This window comes from Suillus discolor (assembly GCF_016758755.1).
Source record: "Suillus discolor strain FC423 chromosome Unknown F5147scaffold_85, whole genome shotgun sequence".
Taxonomy (NCBI): domain Eukaryota; kingdom Fungi; phylum Basidiomycota; class Agaricomycetes; order Boletales; family Suillaceae; genus Suillus; species Suillus discolor.
In genome coordinates, this window is record NW_024541332.1 from 35,614 (window position 1) to 62,218 (window position 26,605).

The 26,605-nt window shown below is 47.0% G+C and overlaps 8 protein-coding genes across 8 annotated transcripts; 5 read left to right on the forward strand and 3 right to left on the reverse strand.

Moving 5' to 3' along the window:
- Nucleotides 1-705: 705 nt before the first annotated feature.
- On the forward strand, nucleotides 706-3,891 carry F5147DRAFT_779362 (glycoside hydrolase family 92 protein; the record flags this gene model as incomplete). The annotated part of the gene is made up of 16 exons (XM_041442279.1): nucleotides 706-833; nucleotides 901-1,256; nucleotides 1,311-1,885; nucleotides 1,935-2,027; nucleotides 2,076-2,168; nucleotides 2,223-2,256; nucleotides 2,311-2,324; nucleotides 2,381-2,511; nucleotides 2,564-2,582; nucleotides 2,636-2,744; nucleotides 2,815-3,102; nucleotides 3,162-3,184; nucleotides 3,232-3,348; nucleotides 3,401-3,495; nucleotides 3,544-3,775; nucleotides 3,829-3,891. The coding sequence occupies 16 exons, from the start codon at nucleotides 706-708 to the stop codon at nucleotides 3,889-3,891; spliced, it is 2,370 nt and encodes a 789-aa protein (XP_041287134.1).
- Nucleotides 3,892-4,201: 310 nt separating this feature from the next.
- Nucleotides 4,202-6,084, reverse strand: F5147DRAFT_642610 (uncharacterized protein; the record flags this gene model as incomplete). The annotated part of the gene is made up of 4 exons (XM_041433097.1): nucleotides 4,202-4,563; nucleotides 4,611-4,726; nucleotides 4,781-5,426; nucleotides 5,474-6,084. 4 exons carry the CDS (start codon nucleotides 6,082-6,084, stop codon nucleotides 4,236-4,238), a joined length of 1,701 nt encoding a protein of 566 aa, XP_041287135.1. The 3' UTR covers nucleotides 4,202-4,235.
- A 3,639-nt stretch (nucleotides 6,085-9,723) lies between these two features.
- F5147DRAFT_422416 (IMP dehydrogenase/GMP reductase) lies at nucleotides 9,724-12,038 on the reverse strand (the record flags this gene model as incomplete). The annotated part of the gene is made up of 3 exons (XM_041429749.1): nucleotides 9,724-10,186; nucleotides 10,237-11,392; nucleotides 11,566-12,038. Coding segments are annotated over 3 exons (1,654 nt in total), but the record flags the coding sequence as incomplete, so codon positions are not given.
- A 749-nt stretch (nucleotides 12,039-12,787) lies between these two features.
- On the reverse strand, nucleotides 12,788-13,504 carry F5147DRAFT_779365 (uncharacterized protein; the record flags this gene model as incomplete). Its single annotated transcript, XM_041442280.1, has 4 exons — nucleotides 12,788-12,798; nucleotides 12,856-13,162; nucleotides 13,221-13,328; nucleotides 13,406-13,504. 4 exons carry the CDS (start codon nucleotides 13,502-13,504, stop codon nucleotides 12,788-12,790), a joined length of 525 nt encoding a protein of 174 aa, XP_041287137.1.
- A 1,825-nt stretch (nucleotides 13,505-15,329) lies between these two features.
- Nucleotides 15,330-18,510, forward strand: F5147DRAFT_585469 (uncharacterized protein; the record flags this gene model as incomplete). Its single annotated transcript, XM_041431867.1, has 10 exons — nucleotides 15,330-15,563; nucleotides 15,618-15,908; nucleotides 15,955-16,057; nucleotides 16,107-16,374; nucleotides 16,427-16,643; nucleotides 16,699-17,361; nucleotides 17,414-17,816; nucleotides 17,877-18,088; nucleotides 18,143-18,304; nucleotides 18,358-18,510. Coding segments are annotated over 10 exons (2,706 nt in total), but the record flags the coding sequence as incomplete, so codon positions are not given.
- A 1,132-nt stretch (nucleotides 18,511-19,642) lies between these two features.
- On the forward strand, nucleotides 19,643-21,150 carry F5147DRAFT_764021 (uncharacterized protein; the record flags this gene model as incomplete). The annotated part of the gene is made up of 6 exons (XM_041440679.1): nucleotides 19,643-19,861; nucleotides 19,927-20,013; nucleotides 20,252-20,371; nucleotides 20,428-20,535; nucleotides 20,633-20,907; nucleotides 20,960-21,150. The coding sequence occupies 6 exons, from the start codon at nucleotides 19,643-19,645 to the stop codon at nucleotides 21,081-21,083; spliced, it is 933 nt and encodes a 310-aa protein (XP_041287139.1). The 3' UTR covers nucleotides 21,084-21,150.
- Nucleotides 21,151-22,626: 1,476 nt separating this feature from the next.
- Nucleotides 22,627-23,053, forward strand: F5147DRAFT_544436 (uncharacterized protein; the record flags this gene model as incomplete). The annotated part of the gene is made up of 2 exons (XM_041430300.1): nucleotides 22,627-22,734; nucleotides 22,787-23,053. Coding segments are annotated over 2 exons (375 nt in total), but the record flags the coding sequence as incomplete, so codon positions are not given.
- A 175-nt stretch (nucleotides 23,054-23,228) lies between these two features.
- Nucleotides 23,229-24,130, forward strand: F5147DRAFT_721020 (uncharacterized protein). Its single transcript, XM_041438856.1, has 5 exons — nucleotides 23,229-23,384; nucleotides 23,441-23,454; nucleotides 23,485-23,506; nucleotides 23,557-23,615; nucleotides 23,697-24,130. The coding sequence occupies exons 1-5, from the start codon at nucleotides 23,309-23,311 to the stop codon at nucleotides 24,030-24,032; spliced, it is 507 nt and encodes a 168-aa protein (XP_041287141.1). The 5' UTR covers nucleotides 23,229-23,308; the 3' UTR covers nucleotides 24,033-24,130.
- Nucleotides 24,131-26,605: the final 2,475 nt, after the last annotated feature.

The window sequence follows — 26,605 nt, forward strand, 5'->3', positions numbered from 1 at the left end:
TGTGATGCCTCATCGGATGGTCCCAGTTTGTAATATTTCCCCCTACATGGTTAAGGTACTGAGGTCAGCACAAACATATCGCGGGACAATCGAATAGTAGTTTAGACATTATCGATAGCACCCGATTTATCAAACAAATAGACATCACTCTGGATGCCAAGTAGTAATAACAAACGCAGTTCCACATTAGAATTTGAGAGTAATCATATCACGGGGACTACTCAACTTCTAATTACACGGAGTCCTTGCGGCCTTGACAAAAACCATTCACTTCAAGTTGGAGCGTCAGGAAGACCGTGATCTGTTTTTGTTGGTACTTCTCAGAGGGCACGGTGAGCCGCTTGACTTAATGTTTTGCCAAGAATGGCTGTGCAAGGATGTCCGTTTTCCGAGTCTTGGAAAAAATGTTATAAGTTTAGAACTGCGTCTACCGCGGGGAGGTGACATGTTAAGATACCAACGAGTCAAAACAGTTCGCTTCCCTCCCGTGTTGGCTCTTCTAGAGGCCTTGATGGGAACGCCAGCTAGCGCGCGCGCAAGATCTATTAGACTGTTGGTTAGCCGGTCAACCGGTCAGTAGTGGTGACTAGTAGGACTCGTGAGCCACTCATTCAAGTTGGCGGCAATCGTAAGCATGCGGCTGTTGCCGAGCTGGATGTACTGAGTACAGACTTATTTTGTCTGTGTCCATTCCCGAACATAGAGATGAGGAACAGTTATAGCATTCAGTCACTTCTTCTTCTGCTCTGTGGCCTAATTTCACTTACAACACAAAAAGACGTCCCAGACGCCTTCAGACTTCCGCCTAGTGAAGCAGTGGACAATGTTAATCCGTAAGCATCACCACTCGCACATTCAGGTTGTTATACATATGCCTAACTCATACTTTTAATTCAATAGGCTTATTGGCAATGGTGGGGACTCTCCAAATGGGTCTGGAGGTATGATTCCGTCAACGTCGCCCCCATTTGCCATGACACGATGGGTGGCCCAAACATCTGAGAACTACGTATCTGTCACTCCATATAATTACACTGCGACATCAATCCATGGCTTTCAAGCAACCCACCAACCAGCCATCTGGATGGGTGAGAGCGGTCAAGTGGTGATATCTCCAGGCGCCGGTCAGGTGCAACCTAAATTCGACAATCGAGGCATGAGTTTCACTCACGAGAACGAAGTTATCACTGCTAGTTACTACAGTGTGAACATGAATGCTATTGAAGGGGGTCAAATTTTAGCCGAACACAGTGCTAGTGCGTTATCTATTCCATATCGACAGATATTTCAATTTGCTGAGTTCTATTGAGCTTCTCGTGTCGGACACCTCCGCTTCACGTTCATTGATACCCGTCAACCTTACGTTCTTGTTGAAGCTACTCGGGCTAGCGTTCTCGGGTCTGCAGACCCGCATAATCTGACTTATCCTCAGGGTTCCATATTTATTAATCCTGACACTCGCGAAATTTCTGGCAGCAATCCTGAGCGTCAGGACTTCATTATTGCGCCAGTTTCGACACCTGCAAAACATTGGAGCGGATATTTCTGCGCGCGCTTCGACCAGCCTTTCGCCTCATGGGGCGTTTCCAAAAATAACACTCTTTTTGATGGCCAGACAAGCGGCAATGGCACGCTTCTATCAGGATATGTCTCATTCTCACCTGAAGTGGTGGAAGTCAGTGTCAGGATCGGCGTTTCATTCATTTCTGTTGAGCAAGCTAGAAAGAACCTGGACACGGAGATACCTGATGGGAATACGCTAGAAGACACAGCGACGGCGACTCGATCGTCTTGGGCTGAGAAGTTGGAGTTGATCAAGATCAAAGGTGCTTCCAAAGATCAACTGCAAACTTTCTACACCGCGTTTTTTCACACATTGCAGGCAGTTTTTATTTATTTGTTCACCACGGAAGTATGCTCATGTCTCCTTTTAGTATCCTTACGAGCAGAGCGAATATGGTCAGTACTACTCAGGATACGATGATGCCGTGCATCAAGGAATATCATATACTGGATACTCGAACTGGGTAAGCACCAAGCTCTAGGCATGATAGAGATCTAATGTATTGCATAAGGACACATTTCGTGCCGAATGGGCGTGGCTTATCTTATTTGCGCCCGAAAGGATACCAGGTATGGTACAGAGTATGTTGCAGGACTACAAAGAGGTGAATTATATTACGACCTGTTCAATGAAAGATGTTTTCATTCACAGCTCACAGGGTGGTCGACTCCCAATGTGGAAGAACATCATTGGTAGGTTTTAGTGACTATCTTAATCCTGAATTCTCATCGAATTTCTGTGGTCAGAGACGAACATCATGGTACCTCATTTTCTGTTACATGCCGTTCCGCGTGACTAGTGAACATGCTTGTACAGGTCGCAACTCACGCAGATTCCCTCATTGCAGAGGCTGTCTTGAAAGGCATGGCCGGGTTTGATTTAGAGACCGCATGGGAGGCCGTTTATAGCGATGCAACAGTGCCTCCGGTCAATGATACAACTACTGTGTGGGTTTGAAAGTTCTCTTGTTATACGTGTAACTAAGCCGAATGTCTATAGATACTCTGATCGTCAGGAAGTAAGAATTTGATTTTTCAACCATTGCAGCATCAGATCTTTTGATTGTCACAGAATGTCGATTATGAAGTTCGTGCCGGCTTGACTTCGGTCTACGAAGAGAAGGGCTGGGTTGCAGACGATGTCCATTCCGAATCAGCGTCTCGAACCCTGGACTATTCTTGTGACGATCTTGCTCTCTCTTTATATAGCTAATACTTACCACCTTGCCTTGTTTCATTTCATCTATTCAGATGACGATTTTGCCGTATCTGTGCTCGCAGGTCTCCTCAATAAGAGCGAAGAGGAACAGTTTTTCCGACAGCGCTCACTGCAAAATCCCTTTACTATCTTCAACTCACTTACTGGTTTTATGGAAGCGCGCAACGCGAGCGGTGCATGGGCGGGTCCCGATAACGGGTGGACGGAAGGCGATAAATGGGCTTATACATTTGACGTGATACACGATATACCGGGATTGATCGCTCGCAAAGGCGGTAACGCGACGTTTGTGGAATTCTTGGACGAGCACTTTGACGGTGGTCAATTCTAAATATGATCCGAATTGATATTTCTTACTGATTTCTTCGGTCTGCTTCAGGTCACAATGATCATACCAACGAGGTCCGTTCCTAGCATGCGGTATCATAGCCACTAATACATTCTTGCAGCCATCCCATCATATTCCCTACCTATATTCCCTTGCTGGAGCTGCGTCAAAATCTCAATCACGTATCCGCCAGATTGCAGAGTCAAACTACAACGCTTCCGTCAATGGCCTCTCTGGGGTATGTCAACCTGTAGAACGTTCAGCCAGACCATTAGACTGATATACTGCAGAATGAAGATTGCGGCCAGATGAGCGCGTGGTATTTGTTTAGTGCATTGGGATTTTACCCTGTGAACCCTGTGTCAGGGTTGTATGTGGTCGGGTCGTAAGTGTGTGTCGTTTCAAACTCCAACCCTAACCTTGGGAATTTCAGTCCATTTTTTGATGAAGTAGAGATCCAATTCCCGTCATCTAACGCCACCAGCCTGAAAATCATTGCGGAGGGCGCACGGTCAAGGCCGTTCGTAAATTCGCTTAGCATCAATAGCGCGGATATACCCAGCCCTATCATCTCGCACGACCAAATACTCGACGGGAGCAGATTTGAGTTTGTAATGTCCAGCCGACCACAGGCCTGGGGGAGTAGCACTTTGAACAATAATACAGTCAGTGACAAAAGTCCGTGCGCCATCTTGTTTATTGACGCAGTTAGCAATAGGGTTTAACCAGCGAGCAAGACAAATCGTTACAATACTACATGGCACACCTTGAGCTGCGTTGAGGGTATTCATACATGTTTATTGCACTTGAACGAGTTGAGTATAAGCCGCACCACAGAGCCCAGTGTATGAGGCCGTTACGAAAAAGCAGACAACTCTGGAGTAAACGATGCTCCACTGATATCATAGGCCCAGAAGATTCGAAATGTCGTAGTATACCCATGAGATTCATTGGAGAGATGGCATATGTAACTCGCAGAACGTTGTCCACATCCTAAGCACGCATCAGGAAATGGACAGGAGTAGCTCAAATCTGAAGGAGATGGAAATCATTGATGGATATAATACTGCTACAATCCAAAGAGGAGCTACATTACGCTGCGATAGTAAGGAGTCATAGTCGATATTAATGGCCTCTCCCAAACGAGAAACCGCGCTGCCCAGCTTGCTGGAAAAACTGCGCAAATGGATGCTCGCCGCCGCCGCCGCCACCACCGAATGGACTTGCGAATCCGGTGAATGGAGTGCCTCCATGTGAGCCAGAATCATTTGGGTCATCACCGTTGTCGAAGCGTTGACGTAGTTCTACACGATGTGATGAGCAAGATGCGCAAATATGTTGATTATACATGTTCTTGCCTGGATTACTCAGGACCTCGTATGCCTCATTCACTTCTGCCATTTTCGCCTCTGAGCCCCCCTTGTCAGGATGTGCTGTCATAGCTGCTTTGCGGCTGGGAAAGTCATTGGCAAGAAACACGAGAGAGAACGCAAGTCTTACAAGGCTTTCTTGATAGTTTTCGCGTCCGCATCCCTGGAGACGCCAAGAACCTTGTAGTAATCCTTCTGCTTGGATTGCTTTAGTAGCCGTTGAGCTTTCTGTAAGCGCGCTAGCACCTGTTGAATGGCATTTTAGAATGCTGAACACTTAGATCCAGAGGGGCAGCTTACGTCTCTGTCACTGCGACCACTGCTCTCAAACGCCCGTTCAAAAGAGCGTACTGCGTCTTCCCACTCTTCACGAATCAGCATTGCCTCGCCCTTCACCACCCACGCGTCGACTTCCACATTAATGTCGCCGCCCATATCATTCAGGGCCCGGAAGGTATCTTCAGACATCGCAAGCAGAGCATCACACCAAGGTTCGCCCTTCTTTGCATTGTTGAGCCTCAAATAGGCACGGCATGCTCCACGAAGGATAAGAGCGCGACGCGGGCTTGAAGAGATAACAGTAGGTAGGGGGAGCTTGGAAGCAGGTGGTGACAGCATCTCTGGATCCCCGTTTGCAAGCAGTGCGTCTTCGAAAGTACGAGCAAAGCCATTGCCAGGAAAGTCTTTCGCATTACCAACGACATGCTTTAAAACACCTTTCCAATCACTGGCCTCTAAAAGCTTCTCCAATTTAGCAAAACCCTTGTCGAGAGATTTCGTGAGTCTATGGGCTGGTAAACACAAAGATGAGTCGGGGTCTAAATGAAGACATTGTTTGAGAGGTGAAAGGTGCGAGGACGACTGTGAAGGTGGAAGCAGGAAGTACGAGAGGCGGAAGATACGGATAAGAGAGAGAGTGGTAGGGTGGGATAAATATGACAGTCGACTGAGTTCTTGTAAGTATGTGTAAACGTATGAATAACAAGAACTCACGTTAGGTCGACCACAGCTCCTTGCACGTCGCCACTGGCCAAATTACAATCTGCTCTTGTCTGCCTAAGCTCAAAACTATGACTGGCTACTCGTAGAGCCTGCGTTGCAGCTTCTGAGCAAACAGTCCATAGCTGGGCGCGCCTTGCTTTAACAGCCTTCGAGGCTACTGCCTCAGCCTCCCTGATATCACTAAGCATGTCGTTCGCAGATTGATCGCCAGCAACTTTCATGTTATACGTTGCAAGTAACTCCTTGGCACGAGCCCATTCTCCTTCCTTGGTATGGATTTTCGCCATCATCATAATGGCGCGGTCGAATTCTCCGCCAGTCAATTCCAGAACCTTGGTGAAGTCATCAAGCGCGCTCGCATGACGGCTTAACGAGAAGTAAGCTGTAGCTCGCTTGTAAAACAGTAAATAATCTGCAGGGGAGAGCGAGATGGCGTCTGTGTATGCTTTCGCTGCATCGTTAAATTGTCCGGCGGAAAGCAGAGCATCACCGCGGACTATTAGAGGCTGAAGCCCTGGTGGAGCGAGTCCAGATGACGAAGTGTCTGATAAAATGGGTTTAGCGAGCAATAACAGTAGCCCAGCAAAACAGTACAGTCGCATAACGAGACAATGAACACTTATGGAGTCAATGGAGCCTTGATTTCCGGAATACTTCAACATCGACCACGTCCACTATCCCACGAACAAATATCACGTGAACATCACGTGCTGAGCAACTCAGGAGTCAGGGAGCTCATTCAAGTTAAATGTATCACCACCATAAGTGATACGCAAGGCAATGAATCACAATTTATTGAAACAATTTGAACGTGAGTACCACCGCTTATTACACGTTGATTTTCAGGGACAAATAAAATGGGTGACTCATGTTACAAGATTGCTGGCGTTAAGCAATCCCAGATGAGCCTGCCAGTGTGCAGACGAATCTGCAACATAGTACGACAAAACCAGAACTACTAGCCACATTTATACAGGAGGATTCCGACAACGAGCCCATGTGCTACTGGTATGCCAGTGACTCAGTCAATGTTGATCAAGACTATGTAGCACCGCAACGATATAACGGTGTGTATGTCCTCGACTTAGCGTGCGCTGTGATGGCTCGGCCAGGTCATAGCTCATGGAAAATAGTATGGATGGATGCAACATGACTATGGCTGCCAGCAGATCTATGAATTACCGAGTCTCGCTTGTATTAACTCATTCTTGCCAGTCATCATAGTAACCCTAAGGGGACCGACGGGGCTGATCCTGCTCAGCTACGCATTAAGGAAGAGACTACAGCGATTTCCTCGTGTGGCCATGCATTATCACCAGTTCGCGCAACACTGCACTACGGTTTCGACAAACTACTCCTACTTGCAACGTTGTTTGAATTGTTATAGGCAACAAATTATCTTGTTATTTGATGCACCAGCATGATTAGGACATACCCTTTAATTATGTCGCTCGCTCTGTTAGTATGATGTCTATAACCTGCACTCACAAGTGGTATATTCACAATCTGTAGATGATTGTAACAACTGGTATAGATACAAACATCCATACAATGGTGTTGTGAATATGAAGGCACGCTACATGTGTCAGCGATGTATCGGCAATCGCTTGAGCATGTATCGAAGCGACGGACTGGAGGCGGCTTCACCGTGACGGGACGCCTCTTGACTACTACGATGTAGACCGACGACGAACAAGATAAAATCCACAGCATCCTATCACACATGATACCTCTTCCGTGGTGGTAGTAGAATTTTGCCTCTGAGTAGTTTGTGTTGGTCCCTGCACAGGATATCAGGACAGATATTGGTCACGATGAATGACTCACGTCATCACGGGCGAAATACCAACGCTGGGGCTGAAGTGGTTGGGGCGCCAAATCTGTAGGTTGAGTGCGAAAGCGCAGGAACCCGAACAAGTTGCGCCACCGACTCGCAAGGGAGGACGATGAGCCTGCGGGTGGAGCTGGTCGATGAGGCGTGTGGTCTGCGATGTCGCCAAAGAAATCATTTCCCTGTATCAGTGTCAAGTCAATAGATACTCAAGAGAGATGTAACCATGCTGACATATTTTGCCATGCCTTTGTTATTAACCTGCCGTTTGGATACGACATCAAAGTTAAGCTGACGATATCGATGAGCAAAATATCGTATTCACAACTGATTAACGCACATCTCTAATTGGAGCTGCACGCCTCTAGTAACAAAGTGAGATGCAATGCAAGAGAAATGCCGATATGACTTGCCTTGGGCTTCGCGTTTGCATTGCCATCCTGTGAACTCTGAAATCCAAAGCCTGGTCAGTGAAGACGCCAATAACAGTATCCGTACATACGCACGCCAACCTGATCACTGCCATACTGCTTGAGTACCACCTCTAGGCTCCATACATAGACTTTTGCATACAATTGAGCACCGACAACATAATTTCCATCAATTGATATGGCAAGAGCCAAGAGTTCGCCATCATGTAAAAGTGGGTCTCCGACTTGCTGATTGGTTTTGAGATCCCAGACGCGAACTGAGCAGTCCCTTGAGGCACTGACAAGATGAGATTCATCAGGGGAAAGACATAGGGATGTGACGGCCTTCGTATGACCTTGAAAAACAACGAGTTCCTTCCCATCAGACGACTGCCATGTTCGGAGGGTGCAATCTGATGACGCGGAAAAGATGTATGTGCCGTCCTTGAACCAACACAACGATGTCACTGTATCCTCGTGTCCCTTGATCTCGAGGAGTAGCTCGCCTTTCTTTGACCACAAGCGAATTATCTTGTCTGCCCCACCACTCGCGAATTTGTCGCCTTGTGGAGAGTATCTGACAGCACATACCCAACCATGACTAGTCTTTATCAGTGGTGCGATTTGTCGTCCAGTATCTGGGTTCCACCGTCGTATGGTGCCATCGTACGATCCAGTTGCTACCTCCACAGCGTCAGGAGACCAGTTCAGACATATCACTGCATCATTATGTCCCTTCCATGGGTTTCCTACCATTTTGGCCTCCTTTATGTTCCACAGCCGTATTCTGCCATCTGCGCTTCCACTGACGACCATGCTTTCATCTGGAGATACTCCTATGGAGCCTACCACTCCTCCGTCACTAACCCAGGGCTTTCCTATCGGCTCTCCGTCTCTTGTCCATCGGTGAATCGAACCATCAGACGAGGAGCTCATTATGCTGCAAATAGTGCCCAAGCAGGCGATGTCCCATATACACTTAGAATGCCCTTCGATGACGCACTCTGGCGTCAAGCTCCCTGCTTGGCGATCTGGCACAGGTTTCCTCCATGACGTAGTCCGAGTATTGTGGTTGACAAAATAGGACCGACCAGATGGTGATATGTGCCATTCACAGCCGGGAACGAGATCTCCAGGATGATCTGTGCTCGACTATGAGTTTCTTGCTTTTAATCGCACTCCCTTCGCTTACCTAATCGTACACCTGGTAAAGGGCGGTTCCGTGAACCCATGATCAGGTTGTTGTCTTGATACAGCGTTTTATGGTCTAGCACCTGAAACTGTTGCCACATAGGAGGGAGTGCTTCGTTACCGCCTGCTTCTTTTTGAGCTAGTCAGTAGGTATTATAATATGACTACCGCTCACCTTGCCAAAGTGCATCCTGGCGGTGCTGCGCACCATAGGATGGAAGATCCTCTACATTCTTGCGAGGAGCAACAGTTGCTGGCGAGTCTAACAGCGCCGCTGGTTCTACCTCTCTCTGGTTTCCTGACGCGATATCCTCCTGCAGCATGACGGCGACTAAGTTTGAAATGGCCGCTGTTCTATACTGTGTTGGGTAGACAACGATTCGCAAGAAAGAATTGCTGGACGATGAGGAGGGTCGATGGGATGCCTTGATGATGGCGATAGAGAGACCTGCTAAATATTCGAATTCACATGCTGTACTTCTAGACGCCTTGCTTACTGTATAAAGATGACGATATTTTATCCCGAAAGGGCGGCGCATCGCATATACAGCTTCATTGAATTGTCAGCAGACACCAGCTATTAGGGCCTGGCTATAACATATGGCGGGCGCAAGTTTGGTCAGCCGAATGCCCGTTGGAAGATCGATACCTGCGGCTGTTCCAAATGGGCAGGTATATGTTCCGAAAACCAAGTTACGGTTGCCTGTGCAAGTCAGTACCAGGAATGGTTTGTGATCAGCCTATAAGCCTGGTTCGCATGATGGACGGTTTGCGTTCAGAGCGTATACGTGTGACAGGTGATTGAACCAATGTTGGACGTCGACCTTGGCATCGTCCTTAGGGAATGACCCAGCCTGCCACCTGGCAAGCCATCGACAGACCGACTAGTAAAACTGGACTTGCCAGTAAATTCCAATCCTGAGCAGGTTTTCAAAACTTTCGATCCTGCGTTCGCCAGCCATCGACAGTGATCATCGTGGATTGATCGATGGACAAATAGTCATCGCCGTTGGTACGTACACGGTCAAGCAAGCGTGCTTTGTGTCCGTCCCATTTTTATGAGGGAAGGTTTGGATGTAGTCCACGGGTGAGTCGTTGAACTTGATCATGCGCGAGGATCAACCATGATCACACCTTGTCCGATCAACAAATGGTGTACATACAATTTTCACTTGTTTTTATGCGTACAAAGCGGGAACCTTAATGTGTGGATACTGGTCATATGGGGAATAACGCAAACCGTCATATCAGGCATACAATCTCTTCGTGTATCTGCAGAAAAAATCAGCGACACATCGCAACGGAAGGTCATCATCACTCACGAATGCAATCCATGAACACCCCCCTCCAGCTGAGCACTTGGTGTTCTTACTTCGAATCTCACACGACCCTCCTTCACGCCTGCCTGCAGCTCTGAAACACTGCGCACGCCAATGTCCTGGAGACTGTGTTGGACACCGACGTGTAGGTATGGAACGAATGCTTTGACGCTGCCCTTGTCTTGGACGTCACCCGACACACCTTGAGCGACTTTGACAGCGGAGGACTCTGAGAAATAGCGTGACGTGGCGGCGTTCTCGTGTGGCTTGCTCGAAAGGTTTGGAGTGTGCTTCGTGGAACCGGGCTTACCATTAGCCTGACCAGCCACACCAGGTCTACCCTGCTCCATAGCCTCAAGACTACCCATGCCTCGGTAGGACTTCACACGCTTCCCATCGTGGTAGAAGTACTCTCCCGGAGCTTCTGTGGTGCCTGCAAGAAGCCCTCCCATCATCACAGCATTCGCACCAAGGGAAAGTGCCTTGACAATGTGCCCGACATTGCTGATACCACCATCTGCGATCACCGGGATACCGAACTTAGATGCAAACTCGGCAACAGCAAACACAGCTGTGGCCTGTGGACGACCAACTGCCATAACCTCCTGCGTGATACAAATGGAGCCGCTACCCATACCGACGCGGAGAGCGTCTGCCCCAGCGGCAATGAGGCTGGCAGCTTGCTCACGCGTGACGACGTTGCCTGCGATGACCTCGAGCTTGGGGAACGTCTGCTTGATCCATTGAATCATGTCGATCTGGAAGATGGAGTTGCCTTGCGATGAATCAAGGACGACAATATCAAGACCAGCCTCGACAAGAAGCTTGAGGCGTTCTTTGTCGTTGGGTCGTGTGCCCACTGCAGCTGCCGCATATAGCTGCTTGCTGTTAGGGTCCTTGCTAGCAAGCGGGTAGTTTTGGTTTTTGAGGAGGTCAGAGCGGGCGAGGAGAGAGGTGAGACGACCTTGGTCATCGACGATGGGGAGTTTTCCCTTCTTGGAAGAACGAAGGATCTGGTTGGCCTCTGCGAGCGTGACACCTTGGGGAGCGGTGACAAGAGACTTGGTCATGACCTCGCTGAGGAGTGTCTCAGGCGACTCAAATTGTACGTCGCGTGAGGTGACGATACCAACGAGCTTAGTGCCCATGTATCCCGTTTCTGAAGAATAAACATCAGTTTTGATCACACAGGCATGATGGGCGAAAAGGAAGATCAGATGGCCAAAATGAAAATGATATCCGCAGATCACAGGTGAAACCCGTTAGTCAGAAGAACGAAGGTTATTGGTAAAGGTGTTCATCAAGGAAACGCAAGTAAAACGCATAACGCACCTGTGATAGGAATACCACAGAAACCAAGACGGGCCTTGATGTCAAGGACATCTCCAACCGTATGATTTGGAGAGAAGACGACAGGATCCGTAATAAAGCCATTCTCGTGCCTTTTGACGGCTCGGACCATAGCCGCTTGAGATTCAGGAGACTGGTTATGATGAATGACACCAATACCACCCAACAGCGCGAGACTGATGGCCATGTCGGTCTCGGTAACAGTATCCATAGGACTACTCATGAATGGAGTTCTGAGAGCGACATTACGAGTGATTCTGGTATCAGTAATCACGTCAGAAGCGGGGAAATCGATCTTTCCGGGAAGCATGAGAAAGTCGTTATAAGTGAGACCACCATGGACGCGGGAGTCCATGAGATCCTTGACGGAAAGACCATCTAAGCAATGGTAAGATGCTAGATGGGCGACAGCGTCCGAGGAAGATAGGAAAGTTGCTTTCGATGGGGCGGGCATTTTAGCCGAATTGATTAGAAAATTTTACAATTATTATCAATGAATATTTTAATCGGAGTTGAAAATACCATTGCACTCATACTGTCATGGCAACCCATGGAACGAGTATTGGCCTTAGTCTACACCGCCAAACGGCCGTAACCTAATAAGAACATTTGATACAAATATTATTACGACCTGTGAGAGACCTCCGGGGCGACACTGGGCAGACACGTGTGATATGTTAGCTTGGTTTGAATGTGGTATGTCTGCCACCGGTTGTCCATGAGATGTTTAGTCAAACGTCTGCCAGATGTTTGGAATATATCCGAGCTTGGGTCCAAGCGGCCACTGTAGAACACTGCGCTAGGAGCATAGGTCACACACAGCGATCTAGACATTTGTGCAGTGTTTGCCTAGATGTTTGTCACATATATTGTTTAGGTCGAGCATTGGTTTACTATACATGAGTTAAAATCTACTATAGCTGCTCAATGACAAAGATATACATTTGCCATTTCTTGTAAATGTTGTCCCTAAGCGTGATGTAATGACTCGGCCTGCTTGAACTTGCTCATCTATATTATTCTTGTAAATGTTGTCCCTAAGCATGATGTAATGACTCGGCCTGCTTGAACTTGCTCATCTATATTATTCTTGTAGACGTCATAATTCGATTCTATGCATTCAATAAGCTTGACAGTAAGAACGGGTATCTGATATATATATATACACTATATACGAGGACAAAAAATATGTAGCTCTCGAAAATCAAAGCTCAGCTACAAGTGAGTACAGAAAACATTCAGCGGCTAGTCTTTGAAACTTGGTCCATATACCAGCTCTGATAGTATCATGATCTGTGATCAATGCAGGTGAATCCTCTGGATCCTCAGTGAGTGTCCATGACTCAATAAATGCTCCTTCCAGACTGATTCTTGAATTCCAAAGGGGCCAAGAGCCATGAGGGAAGTCAGGATAAGCTGCAAGAAATGCCATCCAGAATGCGTCACAACCCCATGTCCATTCGGGTGTGCGTGTGTCGACAACAACGTGAACCAGCCAAGATTCAAGCTTATATAAGAGTGTGACCCAACACCTTGCAGTGAAAGGATCGAAGTCTGATGGAAGAGGGAAGAAGGACGGCTAGAGAATACAGTGTGTGAGTAGGGTGTACTGGAATTAATGGAATTAGTAGACGCACCGTTCGCAGCCTTGGTTGTAGGCTAGATATCATCAAAGGAGCAGCATCAAGAATCAGCACCACATAGCCAGCAAATTCAGAGGGAACATTAATAGTGATTTCCAGCGGCTATAAGCTATTTTGAGTTCCAAGAAAACAATAATAGCAATGCCGCCACTTATGATCCGGGTTGCTGTTTGAAATACATGCGGTACACTTCCATGGAAAAGAACAGATAATGCAAGAGGTTTCAGTCCAACACCATCATCTTTTTGGATGGCGTCAATGTACACCGTTGCTGACATTTTGTATGGTGGTTTGTATAGGGCAGAAACGGGCGGAAAGGAGATGCCTTCAGGCTGTGGTGAGAGCGAATGCATATTCACGTGACTTTCATTCTGATAATTGTGTCAAAGTCCTCGCAGTTGCCTCATTGTCTTGCTGCCTGACGCTTCCTCAAATATTGCCGCATGCTGTGATATATAATGACCCATAGCTTCAATCAACTCTGCAAGACTACTATTATGGGTTCCCGCATTTACCTTCCTCGCGCAAAACATTGGATCACATTAAATCCTAGCGGTAATATCTTTTTCCTTCATGTTTCTACCATTACTTACTACAATTTCTACAGAGTATTCTTACAACAAGAGCAATAATCGGATCAGTTGTCTCGTGTGTCCCCTTCAACGAGGTGTTCATCCCTCCATGTGACCTTGTGACATCCATCCCCACTCCTCGAGCGCATCACACAAGAGGCATATGAAGATCAAGCGTGATCAACGACTGCACAGCTCTACCGCATGGTCTGACCCACCTCCCTCTCCAATCACAGCTGATGAAGATCAATCATCATTTCCCCTGCTTCTCGACTCAGGAACACAGTCAATGGATGCACCGCCCACCCACTCCCTCCCTCTCGCACACAGCCTGTCTTCGCCATCTTTTGGCAGTCATGAGCTGATATCTGACCAACTCTATTGTTCTGCAGACCAGCGAGAGAAAGATCCTTCACGCACTGTGGAGCTGGAGGAACTGGAGAGTGAGGCAGAGGAGAATGATGAAGTTGCCCCCTTATCCATACTCTTGTGTGATGGTTGGTCTCAAACACCTTTCGTTGATGACCTGGACCTTTACAGTGAATATCTTGCTGCCTGTGAACACACCGATGACCCTTTGGGGCCAATGCGACTTCATTTCAGTGACGAGGAGATTGGTGTTCACACAGACAATTATGAGCTCAACTCTACCAATGACGTGCAAGAAGATGAAGATCCTCTTGGGCTTCTGTCAGGTACATGGATCATCTCGCCCTTGTTAAGCCCGTCATTAAATTCTTCACAGATAATGCTTCATCCTCACTACATGCTAGTGCAACCTATCCATGGCCATCTTTACTGGTAAGTTTAACTTATTATTGATATTGCGGTTAAATAATGGCACCATTTGTTACGACACATGGTCGTGTGCGACTTGGATGATCTAAACAGCGACAACCACAACAGTGGTACCGAGTGCTGAGAGTTGTCGGCCTTTACAGACAAGCAAAGGTTGCGTACTTGAACGTAGCTCGTGGTGGTTAACGAGGGGTTACGCTGAGATTATAGCAGAGGTTACAGACAGTGAGAGGCGTCACTGAAGGTACGAGTCGATGTCGAGCTGGTAGCTTTAGCGGGACAAGGAGTTCAAGGGATAACCAAGTAAGATTAAAGTAAGGAATGTCTACTTTAATCTTCGACCTTATATAAGGCTACTCTTCGTATCTAAGCTCAGCCTAAAGCTGGGTTCTAATCTGCTTATCTACATGAGTCAGAGATAGTGTCCATGAGGCGGGCTTCTATCGTAGATAGGATCCATGAGGCATCCTTCTATCAGTACATGAGGCAACACGAGGCTTGCCTTCTATCTTGATAACATAAATAGGTCTTCTAGACCTATGTCGTCATGTGTCGTCATATTGGTCCAGACCGCTTATCTAAGCCGGCAGTTGCCGCTTATCTTCTATCATCATCTATCATCATGATCGTCATAGAGCTGGTGAGACTCCGGTATCATCTATAGCCGTGCGGTGGCAGAGGGCTGTCTGCTGGCAGGGGACTCATGCCATGTTACTGTAACACCATTGGTTAGATGTACATCACGGACTTATTGTTCAGTTCACCTCGTCTCCATTTTTCTGATGCTCAGAAATGGGCAGTGATCACATGGGTGAAGGCACTTGGCGCTCCCAATGTCCCCACCCTTTATGGCTTGAAGAAATGCCATGATCGCATTTGTAACCAAGTCGGACACCCGACTGAGAAGGTGAAAGCCAATTCTGCCAATATTTTCTATCTCAATTCAATCGCAAAAGTGATTGCAAAGGTATTTAGTTCTCTTACCTCTTCATCCATGGCGAGCTCAAAGATATTGGGTCAGGACTACGCCAATCCTCTCACACGCATGTGTATGCAGGATTATCCTGAAGATGGTCAAGGCAGTATGTCCCAGGCTCATCATGGTGAGAAGATGCTCAACCTTCCAGACAGCCTTGCTGTGCCGTCGGTTCGAGTTTGCAAGAAAATATACTTCACTGGCGAGCTTCTTCAACAATCGTCGCAGAGTTACTTCATCCCCGAACGATTTTTTCAAGCTTATCTCCCTGATGGAGATGCTGCGCATCCGGAGCCGGTGATACTTGCTATAGGCAATCCAGTGACATTGACTGCGGTATGGAACTTGGCCTTATGCTACCTTTCTATACTAATTATACTAGGCCGGTTTCATTGTTGATCCCAAACGAATTATTGTTGAGGTATCAACATTTACTCGCACCTTTGAAGAAATTGAAGAGCATGAATTTGAATGCGGCTTTACGGGTAAGAATGTCATTGATGAGCGATACAACTGAATTTGATTATTTGTTAGAGTCCTCCTGGTCATATGCACAGCACATGCCCAATCCTCTTCGCAAGAAGTCAGGAGGGCATCTTGTTCTGTCGGTGCCACTCATCATCTTCATTGATGATGTATCCGGAAATGTCTCGAAACAATGGAACAAACATCACGTTGTTTATATGTCAAATGCTGCGATGCCGTGTCGGATGCTTGAAAAGGAGTTTTGCATCAGGTTTGTGTCTTCGTCACCCCATGCATCACCTCTCGAACTCGCAAAGGGTGTCAAGGATTCAATAATGTTTGTTATTTGCCTCTCTTTGCCTCAACACTCATACTAACATGATGCCAAGTACCACTGCTGAACAGGGCATTATAGCATGGGATTGCAAGTACGAAGAAGAAATTATGCTTGTTCCTTATGGCCTCTTCAATGCTGGTGATAACCCGATGCAGGCAGAAGAGTGCAGTCACGGTGGTCTCAAGTGCAACATGTTTTGTAGAACCTGCTATGTCAGTGGGACGATGGTTGAAAAATCAACAGACGAAGGATACTTGAAAATCTTCGAGGTTACTTTCTTCTTGTTTTATTCGTTATTTCACTTGGTCTTATACTATACCATAGTCAGGGAGGCTGCGTGAGCCTGATGACACTCGCAAACATATTTATGATCAAATCGCGCTATCGAAGCTCTCTGGAGGGACTGAAAAGGTGAAGAATGCAGTCACATCTTCAGGGATACGTGATGCGGCCTCTGTGTCAATTGTCAATCATCTCTTAGTACTCAGCAAATCTTTGCGCAAACGGGAAGCCGGAAAACCTGCCCTCAAAGAAGATGAAGTTCGTGCAACACTGGAAAAGGAATTTGAAGACCTCCTTTGTGGTCGACCGCTTGAGGAGTTCATCAACCCCCTGTTGGGAATGCCCGGAGTTAACATTCACAGAGATACACCGACAGAAATATTGCATACTGTTCTTCTTGGCATCATCAAATACTTCTGGGGCCAGACCGTCTTCATCCTCGAGAAGGCTCATCTACTCAACACCTTTCGGACTTGCCTTGAGTCCATCTCCACAAATGGTCTATATGCACCAACTCTTGGCGCGGAGTACATTTGTCACTACAAGGGAAGCTTAATTGGCAAGCACTTCAAGTCTCTTGCACAGGTAATGCCATATATTATCTACGATCTTGTCCCGAAAACAGTGCTTAACGGCTGGACGGTTATCGGCGAGGTGGTGGTGTTATTATGGCACACGAAAATCGATGATCTGGAAACTTATCTGGTATGCTTTCAATGCAAATCTCCATTTTCCAGAGCACTGACCTTCAGTGAAGGCACAGCTCTCATGCACCATCGAAGACTTTCTGACAATCAGTGCACAATGCGCCCCCAGTATTCTCATTAGCAAGGCCAAATTCCACTTTCTCCTACATATCCCAATGTACATTCGTCGATTTGGACCTGTGATTCTCTTTTCCACAGAGCACTTTGAATCCTTTAACCACGTCTTTCGTCTCACATGCATTCACAGCAATCGTCAAGCTCCGAGTCATGACACTTGCAATATGTTTGCTTCGCACGACATCATCAAGCATGTTGTAACTGGCAGTTTCTGGTTTGATGCTGTGCAGAAGAAATGGGTTCGCGCTGGTGATGCTGTGCGGCAGTATATTGCTGATCATCCAGAACAGCGCCATTTATTGGGGCTGAACACCGCAAATGCAAAAGCTGCAGGTTGTAAAGCTACCTATAAGTTATATTGTCTTTTTCACTCACTTCCTCCAGACGCAGGCTCAGTCAGACTTCCTGTACCCACGAACAAGGGAAAAGTAGTGACTGTCCCATGGAGCCAGACTCAATCACGCAGAATTTACACCAATCCCCAAAACGCATCAAAACATCCGTCTTCCTCAAGTTCCTGCTTTGTAATTGCTGATTTGATTGTTGCAACAAATGGAGACACTGTCACTGTGGGTGGGCACGTCATCCTGTTGGATGAGGCAGAAACTGTAAGTTGTTATTTAGCTGCTAGTGATTTTTCATTCTCACAATTCAAATATTAGCTACGCATCGGGAAGATCATTGAGATCCTGGCTCCCGACAGCAATCGCATGTATGCAAGTCATGTTGCGATCCAGTTTCTTCAGTTTTTACCCACAGTCCACCCAACTCTTTGGGTTCCTCGCATGCAAACTATTACCAACCAAGAAGTTAAGTCGCCAGAGGTGAGAGCCTTAACCAGTGATACAAATTTATGTTTATTGATTGATGCTGGAAGCAAATCCTTTGCGCCGTTAATATTCAACATGACTGTGCTTCATCACAATGTGTCGAAACACGATCCATATGTGCTCGCCAGGAACGAGAACAGACAACTCGAACAAAACAGATCGTCAAGCACAAGGAAACAAACACGTTCCTATTAAATGTCCACTCCCTTCACAACTATGACATGATCGCCAAGGTCATCCCACTCGATCTCTGCCTTGCACTTACTGTTCCACTTGTCACTGCTGGTGACAGCAAACAAATTCATCTTAATGCTGCAAACCACGTGTGTCAGAAGAAGACAGGTGGAACCACCATTGTCAGCGCTGGAGCAAAGTGTCAACTTGCTCCTGCATTTGATCATAGTACAGGCCAGGCCGGAAAGAGAAAGGGAGAGGCTCAGACTCGGAAGAAAGCAGCAACCATGACAGCAGCCTCAGCTGCTGAGCCTCCCCACTTTGCTTCTGCATCAGCTGAGGCAGCTTCAGGTGCGCATGTGGTTGCTGCAGCCTCTCCTGCCGTTCAGCTGCCACGACCATTACATTTCAACAGCGCTGCTCCCCCTGGACCCATCTTTCAATCTCCACAACCACTGCAATTCCATGCTTATTCTCAGGCGAATCTTTATCAAGCCGGAACTTTCACTGCGCTGCCACCACATCAATACCAACCCTTCCAATCTCCCACCCATCCTCATCCTCCTGCGAGTATGGGTGTTCCACTGCCATATCCTTACTATCCATCTGGTGTTCAGTTCAGTCAGTTCCGACCTCCAGGCCCTGTCCAGCAACATCTGGGATCATCGGGCAACTTTTTATTCAATGATAACAGGTGTCATGATTCCACAGGAAGCGGATCAAGAGCAGCCAGCAGTACCGACCATTTTGTGAATTAGAATAATCTATAATAATAGAATCTAAGCTGATAATGAGCAAATTGACGGTCTTTTTGTGCAAATGATTCAACTGCAAGAGTTGTGAACATGTTTGTCCCACACCCTTCAAGCAACCACTTTGATGTCTTCGCGATCTGAAACGTAATTCAACGGACACATTCAACGCATTGCATTGGGCTGTGAGCTGTGTAATTTGCATGCATGTATGGGGCATGCCATTGTGCTGCATAAATTCTGGGTCTAGTTAAATGTATGTATTCATCCCTTTCCTCGCTCAGGCTGACCACTTCTATTCCCGTCGTCCAAGTGGTTCTGGCAGTTTTGACGAGGAGTGATGTTGTATCTAGCACGATTCAGGCGACAAACTACCACTACTCAGCCATCACCCTCTGTGACTCTCATGAGTCCTACATTTCATGGAGGAGCTGCTACTACACCTACACGGCGCAACCAGTTGCCCCCGTCATCACCATTGTCACCATGCCAAGGTAGCCTCATACGACCGCGCACAAACTCATTGGAAACCGAGCAGCAACAAGTCAAGAGATTGAAGACATATGCTGCCGAAGTCTGCAGGAGCAAAGGGTTACCTGAAAACAGCTTAGAGGAATTTGCTACTGTGAGTTGCAGAACTCTCATTTAACGCCTGAGGACTAAGTGATCTGCTGTGGCTCTATGTTCTAGATCAATGATATTAAACTGATGATGATCAAGCTCATGGCTGAATTGTCGTGCTTTCATAAGAAGGTTCAAGCAGCCGAAGCAGCCAAGGTGCTCAAATAGCTGGACTTTGAGGTAACACTCACTCCATCATTTGTTTCACAGCCATACATGCGCTAACTACCGTCATGTACAAGCGTTCCTTAGGTGATCGCCTTTGTGCATGCTTACTGTCGCCTAATTTGACAGCATATGTCACTGATCTTTCAGCAAAAATCTTTGTGCGTCATTGGCATTCCCAGCTACTGCTTTCCACTTGAACAGCTAGCGCACTTAGGATTTTTCCAAGAAAAATCCATCGGTCTTCAAAATCCCTGTGGAAGCACTGCAGGACTCTGATGCTATGGATCGGCTTGATGTACTGATGAAGAAGATACTGACAGCACAGCGGGGAAATATGAAACAGAAGGTGATGTCTCCAATTGTGACTACATCATGCATCTAGGCTGATGTCGTCAGTAACAGCTTATTGCATCAATCGAGAAACGCTCAGATCTAAGCACACTGGCCCACAGTCTTGCAGGCAACTGCACAGAGCTCACAATAGCGCACTGGGCCCGGATCACATTCATGGTAAGTAATTCTTCGATCGACATCTTTTGACAACTTATTTCTCTATGTTCATAAGCGATCTTTCCTAATTGACTTCCGAACATTATGTTCTCACCAGAAGACCACTAACACTCAACCCGAAGAAGCATCAACAGGTCTGAGTCTGCAGCCCCAGACTGACAAAGGTGGTGACAATAATATACCAATTGGTACTACTGCCAGTGTGAGCCATGAACTTGGAGAGGATGGGGAGGATGATAATGACAATGAGGAGGAGTGCACCTGGTCTTTTAGCCAGTATTGGGAGTACCTTGATAAGGTTCTTGATGAGCTTGAAGAGAAGGCTCAACAAAAGCATGCGTTTCCTCAAGCACGCGCTGATTATATCAAACAGTATGTTTCAATTGATAAAATTGACACCGCTAATTCTCAACTTCATTTCCAGATTTTTCACCGAATGTCTTCAGCAAGACCTCCAGATATTCCCTGGTGGCGGTTCATTAGCTCCAAGTTTGGATTCGGTCACTGTTGGTTGGCAAAGAGTGATCCATGAAAAGTTGATGTGGTAGTCTACTACTTACATACATATTCTCATTGTCTTTGCCTGTAATTCCCTCGCACACTGTTTAATGCCATCATGTTCATGATATTAATGTTGTGACTGTACGATACAGTTTGTATGACAAAGCAATGGTGCATTGCTTGATAGTAAACCCTATAGTCCCAATGGCATGGCCCATATGCTGAGGCATGGTCTGTAGAGTGCTGCCTCAAACATATTGTCAAACATCTAAGGGACATCCGACATTGGACGCTGTGGGAACATTTTGTAGCCAACACTTGCACCGTGGCGGTCAAACATTGCTCAGACGTTTGACAAGTCATGTGAGCGACATGTGGTGCTGTAGGTCAGAGCAGCATCGCTCCATTTGTCTGTCACTCAATTCAAGCTGACATACGGCAAACCATGTGTGAATGTTGGGCGGGAGCAGCCGGAAAATTATGTTTGTCAGACATTGATGCCATTCGACGGTGTAGCGAGCACGCATTCATGATCTTAGCCTGATCACGTGATTGTTACATTGCTTCTTCATCATGAATCCCTTGCCATTATGTTCCTTGACAAAATCTTCTCCTAAAAAAAACTCAATCAGCATTTTGGGGACATTGCATCATCATGAGGAGTCGTTCATGACTTCCAGTATAAACAGAACTCTCAGTGCACATCCTTTCACAGATGCCATTGAGCTCGTCTTCTGTGAGCATAGATGGCCAAATGAAATATTCACATGTCAGCTTGAACTACTTCAATGGAGTGCCATCCATAAAGCTGAAGACTGGGCCTAGAAGGATCTATCATCATCATCATGATAAGATCTCAGTTCACTGCAGGGAGCTCTCACGAAAACTTTCGGCATCAATGCTTGCAAGCATGTGTTCATCATGGTTTGAGTCGTAGCCACCTAAATGACTTGCTGTGCACCACTCCGAGTTTACTCTATCCACTCATCTCAGACTCTATTTCACTAGCTTTTATTGGAATCCAATAGTACCTATAATTTCCTCATGTTACAAGCATCAGCCACCGACGACGCCGAGGATCAATGCACCCACAACGACGAGCAGCTTCTCTCACAAAATGACGTTGTAGGACTCATCGAGGAGTGAGTGGCAGCTTCCTGAAATCTATCACTTGCCTAACAGCAAGACAGGGAGAAGATCAATGTCGAACCTCTGGCAGAGCTGCCATCAGGGATGTATGTGTTTCTTCCTTGACGGGCATCTGCGCCACTCCTTACTAGAACTGCAGCTCGAATGCTGGACCTTCACAGCCGTCGGGACCTCCAGTACAGCAAACTACATCTGATGTTCTACCAGTAGACGATTCAACTCCGTGAGTCCTTGTCAATAATGATGCCAAACATACTCCTCATGTGTCTTAGCAAGGTGGCCAAGCTTGAGGCACAGAAGGATGAGCCGACTCTAAGCGAACTGTGAGCCAAAAACTTAAAGCCAGGCGATCACAGCTGACTACACCCTACGTACAGAGCAAATGTCATGAAGGAAGTGTTGGAGGTTCTCAAGGACTCAACAATTGCATCGAAGACTGGAAAGGATGAATGGTCTCATTTCTGGAGGGTGTACAAAATAATCGCGGAGGAACACAACAGCAAGTTCCTCAAGCGATACACCAGCGACATGAACATCGTCCTGATCTTCGTAAGTTCAGCCTGCTTATCTGTGATCCGTTTCGAGGCTGATGTTCGACCAGTCTGGTCTTTTCTCCGCTGTCAGCACATCTTTCATTGTCATGATGGAGTCCGATTTCAGTCCTGACCCTAGTGACACCACGAATGCCCTTTTGAAGCAACTTGTGCAGATCGGACTCAGCAATCTCGCCGAGGCAGGCACCACTCCCGTAGACCCAGCATCTGGGTGGTCTCCGACCACGTCAACCTTATGGGTCCAAATGATCGCATATGCGAGTTTGTCCATGAGCTTGCTCACTGCATTCGGGGCCATGCTGGGAATGCAGTGGCTAGGGTACTACAAGTCGAACAGATATGGCTGCAGCTCGCAGGAGCAGCAAGGGAAGTGCAGGCAAGAGCAGTTCGACGGCATCGTGACTTGGTATTTTGATGCCGTCGTGCAATCGTTTCCGGTCTTGCTTCAGATCTCTCTTCTTCTCTTTGGGATCTCTCTTGGGGCCCATTTGTGGTATGAGCAGGCAAGCATCGCCTGGGTCATCATCAGAACAACGGTCTTCGGATTTCTGTTTTATTCCCTGACTGTAATGGCTTGTTTGATATCTACTGCTTGTCCATTTCAGACACTGATATCAACACTATTACACGTGTTGCACATCGACAGTAAGATCATTTTGCCGAATTCTGGCAGTCGTTCCACATCTGAATCAACATTGCAGGGGTTCTACACCTGGTGTTCAAATGAGTTTCCTGTTATTTGCAGCAGCCCATGACATTACTGCAAGGTGAGTTATGTCTTCTACCATGTGCACAGGTTTTGACCGTTTCATGTCAGACGTGCTCAAACGATTATTTAGTATTATCGTCAGATCGGGATGGACCCGATTGTCTGAAGTATTTAGAGGTGACAATCTCATCCACTATTACAAAGATACTTGAGGCTCATTCACTCCCTAGGCCCTGCACTTGCGATAGGTACATTCACACAACAATCTCTTCGGCAGTTCGTCGACAGGCTTCATAACCAGCTGCATTCTTTGGTTCCGAGTTCTTCAACAAAGGTTGTGGACTCAGAGGCACAACTGCTCGACCAGGATCTGGATGTTTTGGTGGAGAATGATGACACCCTTAATCTTGACCTCCCCGACATACCCACCAGCGATCTCGAAGCACATAGCGTCAAGTGGCTGCTCGAGACATCCACAGATCCTGAAGTATTTCTCGCTGCTGCCAGTCTTGTCCCGCAGGTTGGATGGCCCCTGGATCTTGATGTTTCAGACATGCTGCATCAGCTGTTTGATATTTATATGAGCTGCATCAACATTCAGATGCGCATCGTACCGTCTTTGGAGGAGAAGGCGTCGGCATGTGCCACGGCTCTAAGTCACCTATACTATGGACGTGTTCTTCAGGCATATCCTGACCATGGCGAATTCATTATCCGTGGGAGACAAGACTTGGACGTTTTTTTTCAGATTTACATGTGCATAGCTGACTGAACGGTGCTTAACACAACTCTAGATCTTTGTTGAGATGGTGATAGCTGGAGTGCTTCTTTCTCAGAGGCTTGCCCTTACTCTGGCTATGAGTGGTTGTCACATCTTCTTCCTTATCACTTCGTTACTGGGCAAGTGAATAAAGACATAGAAAACCTTGGGATAACAGTGATATCAAAATTGCTATCATCCCCATCCTCTCCGTCGAATCAAATCCTAGCCAATTGCATTCTTCTTGCTTGCATCATGGTTGGGGCTCAGGTTGACAAGAAAGACATAGTTCAGATTGAAAAAAGGTGCCATTGACTCGTTTGGTAGTTTTTTCAGGCATGATTAACAAAGAAATTGTGTAGTTCTGCTCTGCCTCGACTTAGTGTGTCCCTTTTGGTGCAGTTCCAAAAGGCTCTCTGGGCATGGGATGGAGGCGAGCTCGACAATCATAGCACAGGAGTTGCACGCTGGGCATGGAAGCTCTTGGATATTATTTGCCGCATCCTCGAGCTTGCCAGAAATCACTATCTTTTTTCAAACTATTTCATGCAGAACCTGGACATGTGCAGGAAGATTTATTCACAAGCGAGGTCATCCGATGCCTCGGTTTCATTGGCAGCTCTGCAAAATGCACTGCACTTCACTTTCGCTGCTGCCAAGGTATCTTGTGACCCTGCCAAGGTGTGGGATTGGCCTTGGTGGGTAAAGGTATTCCACTCGCCAGATGACTTCGACTGGGTGGTCGACTACTTTGACTTCATATCTTCCGACGACCACGAATTGGTATATGACATCCTTTTGCTATTGGGTAGTATGGGGGTGTGCTGCAGCCCCGCTAAACAACATCTGTTCATCGAGAGGCTGATCGCCTGCATGGACAGCAACATGCCTCTCCATTTATGCCATGCCGCTCTTCGCGCTGCTCACAGTGCCCGAAAACAAATTGCCTTGAACAATGCCATTGATGATGCGAGGCTATGGGACACTGTTTTGACCAAGCTCTCCCCCACTATCTTGTCTGTGGTTTGTCCACACCCAGGTACAACACCCGCCAATGATGATCCCGACCTCTTTTTCGATCATGACCGCGACTTGTGCTATCTTGAACTAGTTTATGCCCTCGCAATGAATTCCGACTGGCACCCCCATTTGTTTGGGGACCACCACATAGATCGGTGCATTAGCATGATTCCACGGTACTGCAATTCCGAATCACCCAAGTGGAATGCCTTTTACATAGCTGGCATCCTCCTCCAAACCACACCTCAACAGACATCGATCACATCGCTCAATTCTGTTATGGAGCAGCAGTGGTGTGACATGATGAGGGGTGTGTGGATGTGTGCTCCCTATAGCATTGACAATGTGCGCTTTTTCAAGCTCCTTCTTGTCCTTGTGGATGGCACAAAGCAGTATATGCAGATTGCTTCGAAATCTGATCTTGAGCAGCTCATCAAAAATGTGGATTACATGGTCGAAATGTTGGAGGGGCACATGCAAGAGAAGAGGCGACTACAGGAGATGGGACAGGAGATGCAAGATTTAGAGCAGGGAGAGGGGATCATCATTACTGCAAAGGAGTTGAGGACTGTGGCCAGTAACATGCTGGAGAGCTTCGGTCAATAATCATTAGTCCTCTAATGTTGACGGTACTTGCAACTGTGTTAGAATCTTGGAATAGAGGAACTCGTAGTGCGGTGTATGTACGGAAGTGGGAAGTATCAAGACCTCAATCATTAGTCGTCTCTGACTTGGTAAATGCTTGTCATACGTAAGGAACAACGAGCATGAGATGCGAATATTTAGAAGACCAGCTGGGGGAGGTGAGGTTGTTCCACAGGGCCAAAACTAGACACTGTCACTGGCGAGGTTCCGCACTCGGCTACCCTATTCTTCATTGATATCCACAGGAAGACAAAGACAAAGTGACAAACGTAGACTTATTGAAAATTATTCGTCTCCATAATTTTTGTTGGCAGAGGTACAAATAACAGCACTGAAATCAATAAGTTTGTCCACCGGAAGCAAATTACTAGTGTTGTCCTGGTCAGTGCCATCTGTCTCCTTCCTCGCACTCCACATCATTCTGCCCTTCTAGATCATCAGTTCTCAATAGACCATCCGAGCTTCCCTAGCGTAGGCTTCGCAGTCTCAGCGTCTGATTCCTGGGAGGTCCGGGCGATGGGTGGAGCTTCTACATCTGAGATGCAGATGATGTTGTTGAAGGACATGAACTCACCTTCATGAAGCGCGGTTGCCTGTTCAGATGAAACTGCGACATGTGTTACAGTAACACGGCATGAGTCCCCCGCCAGCAGACAGCCCTCTGCCACCGCACGGCTATAGACGATACCGGAGCCTCACCAGCTCTATGACAATAGATGACGATAGATGATG

What these genes read in the sequence shown, in the direction of transcription:
- F5147DRAFT_721020 (XM_041438856.1), top strand. Translation starts at nt 23,309, where the DNA reads ATGGCTTGTTTGATATCTACTGCTTGTCCATTTCAGACACTGATATCA. An exon ending in GCCCATGACATTACTGCAAG is followed by an intron (nt 23,507 to 23,556) that starts GTGAGTTATGTC and finishes GTTTCATGTCAG; the next exon opens with ACGTGCTCAAACGATTATTT. An exon ending in GATGGACCCGATTGTCTGAA is followed by an intron (nt 23,616 to 23,696) that starts GTATTTAGAGGT and finishes CACTTGCGATAG; the next exon opens with GTACATTCACACAACAATCT.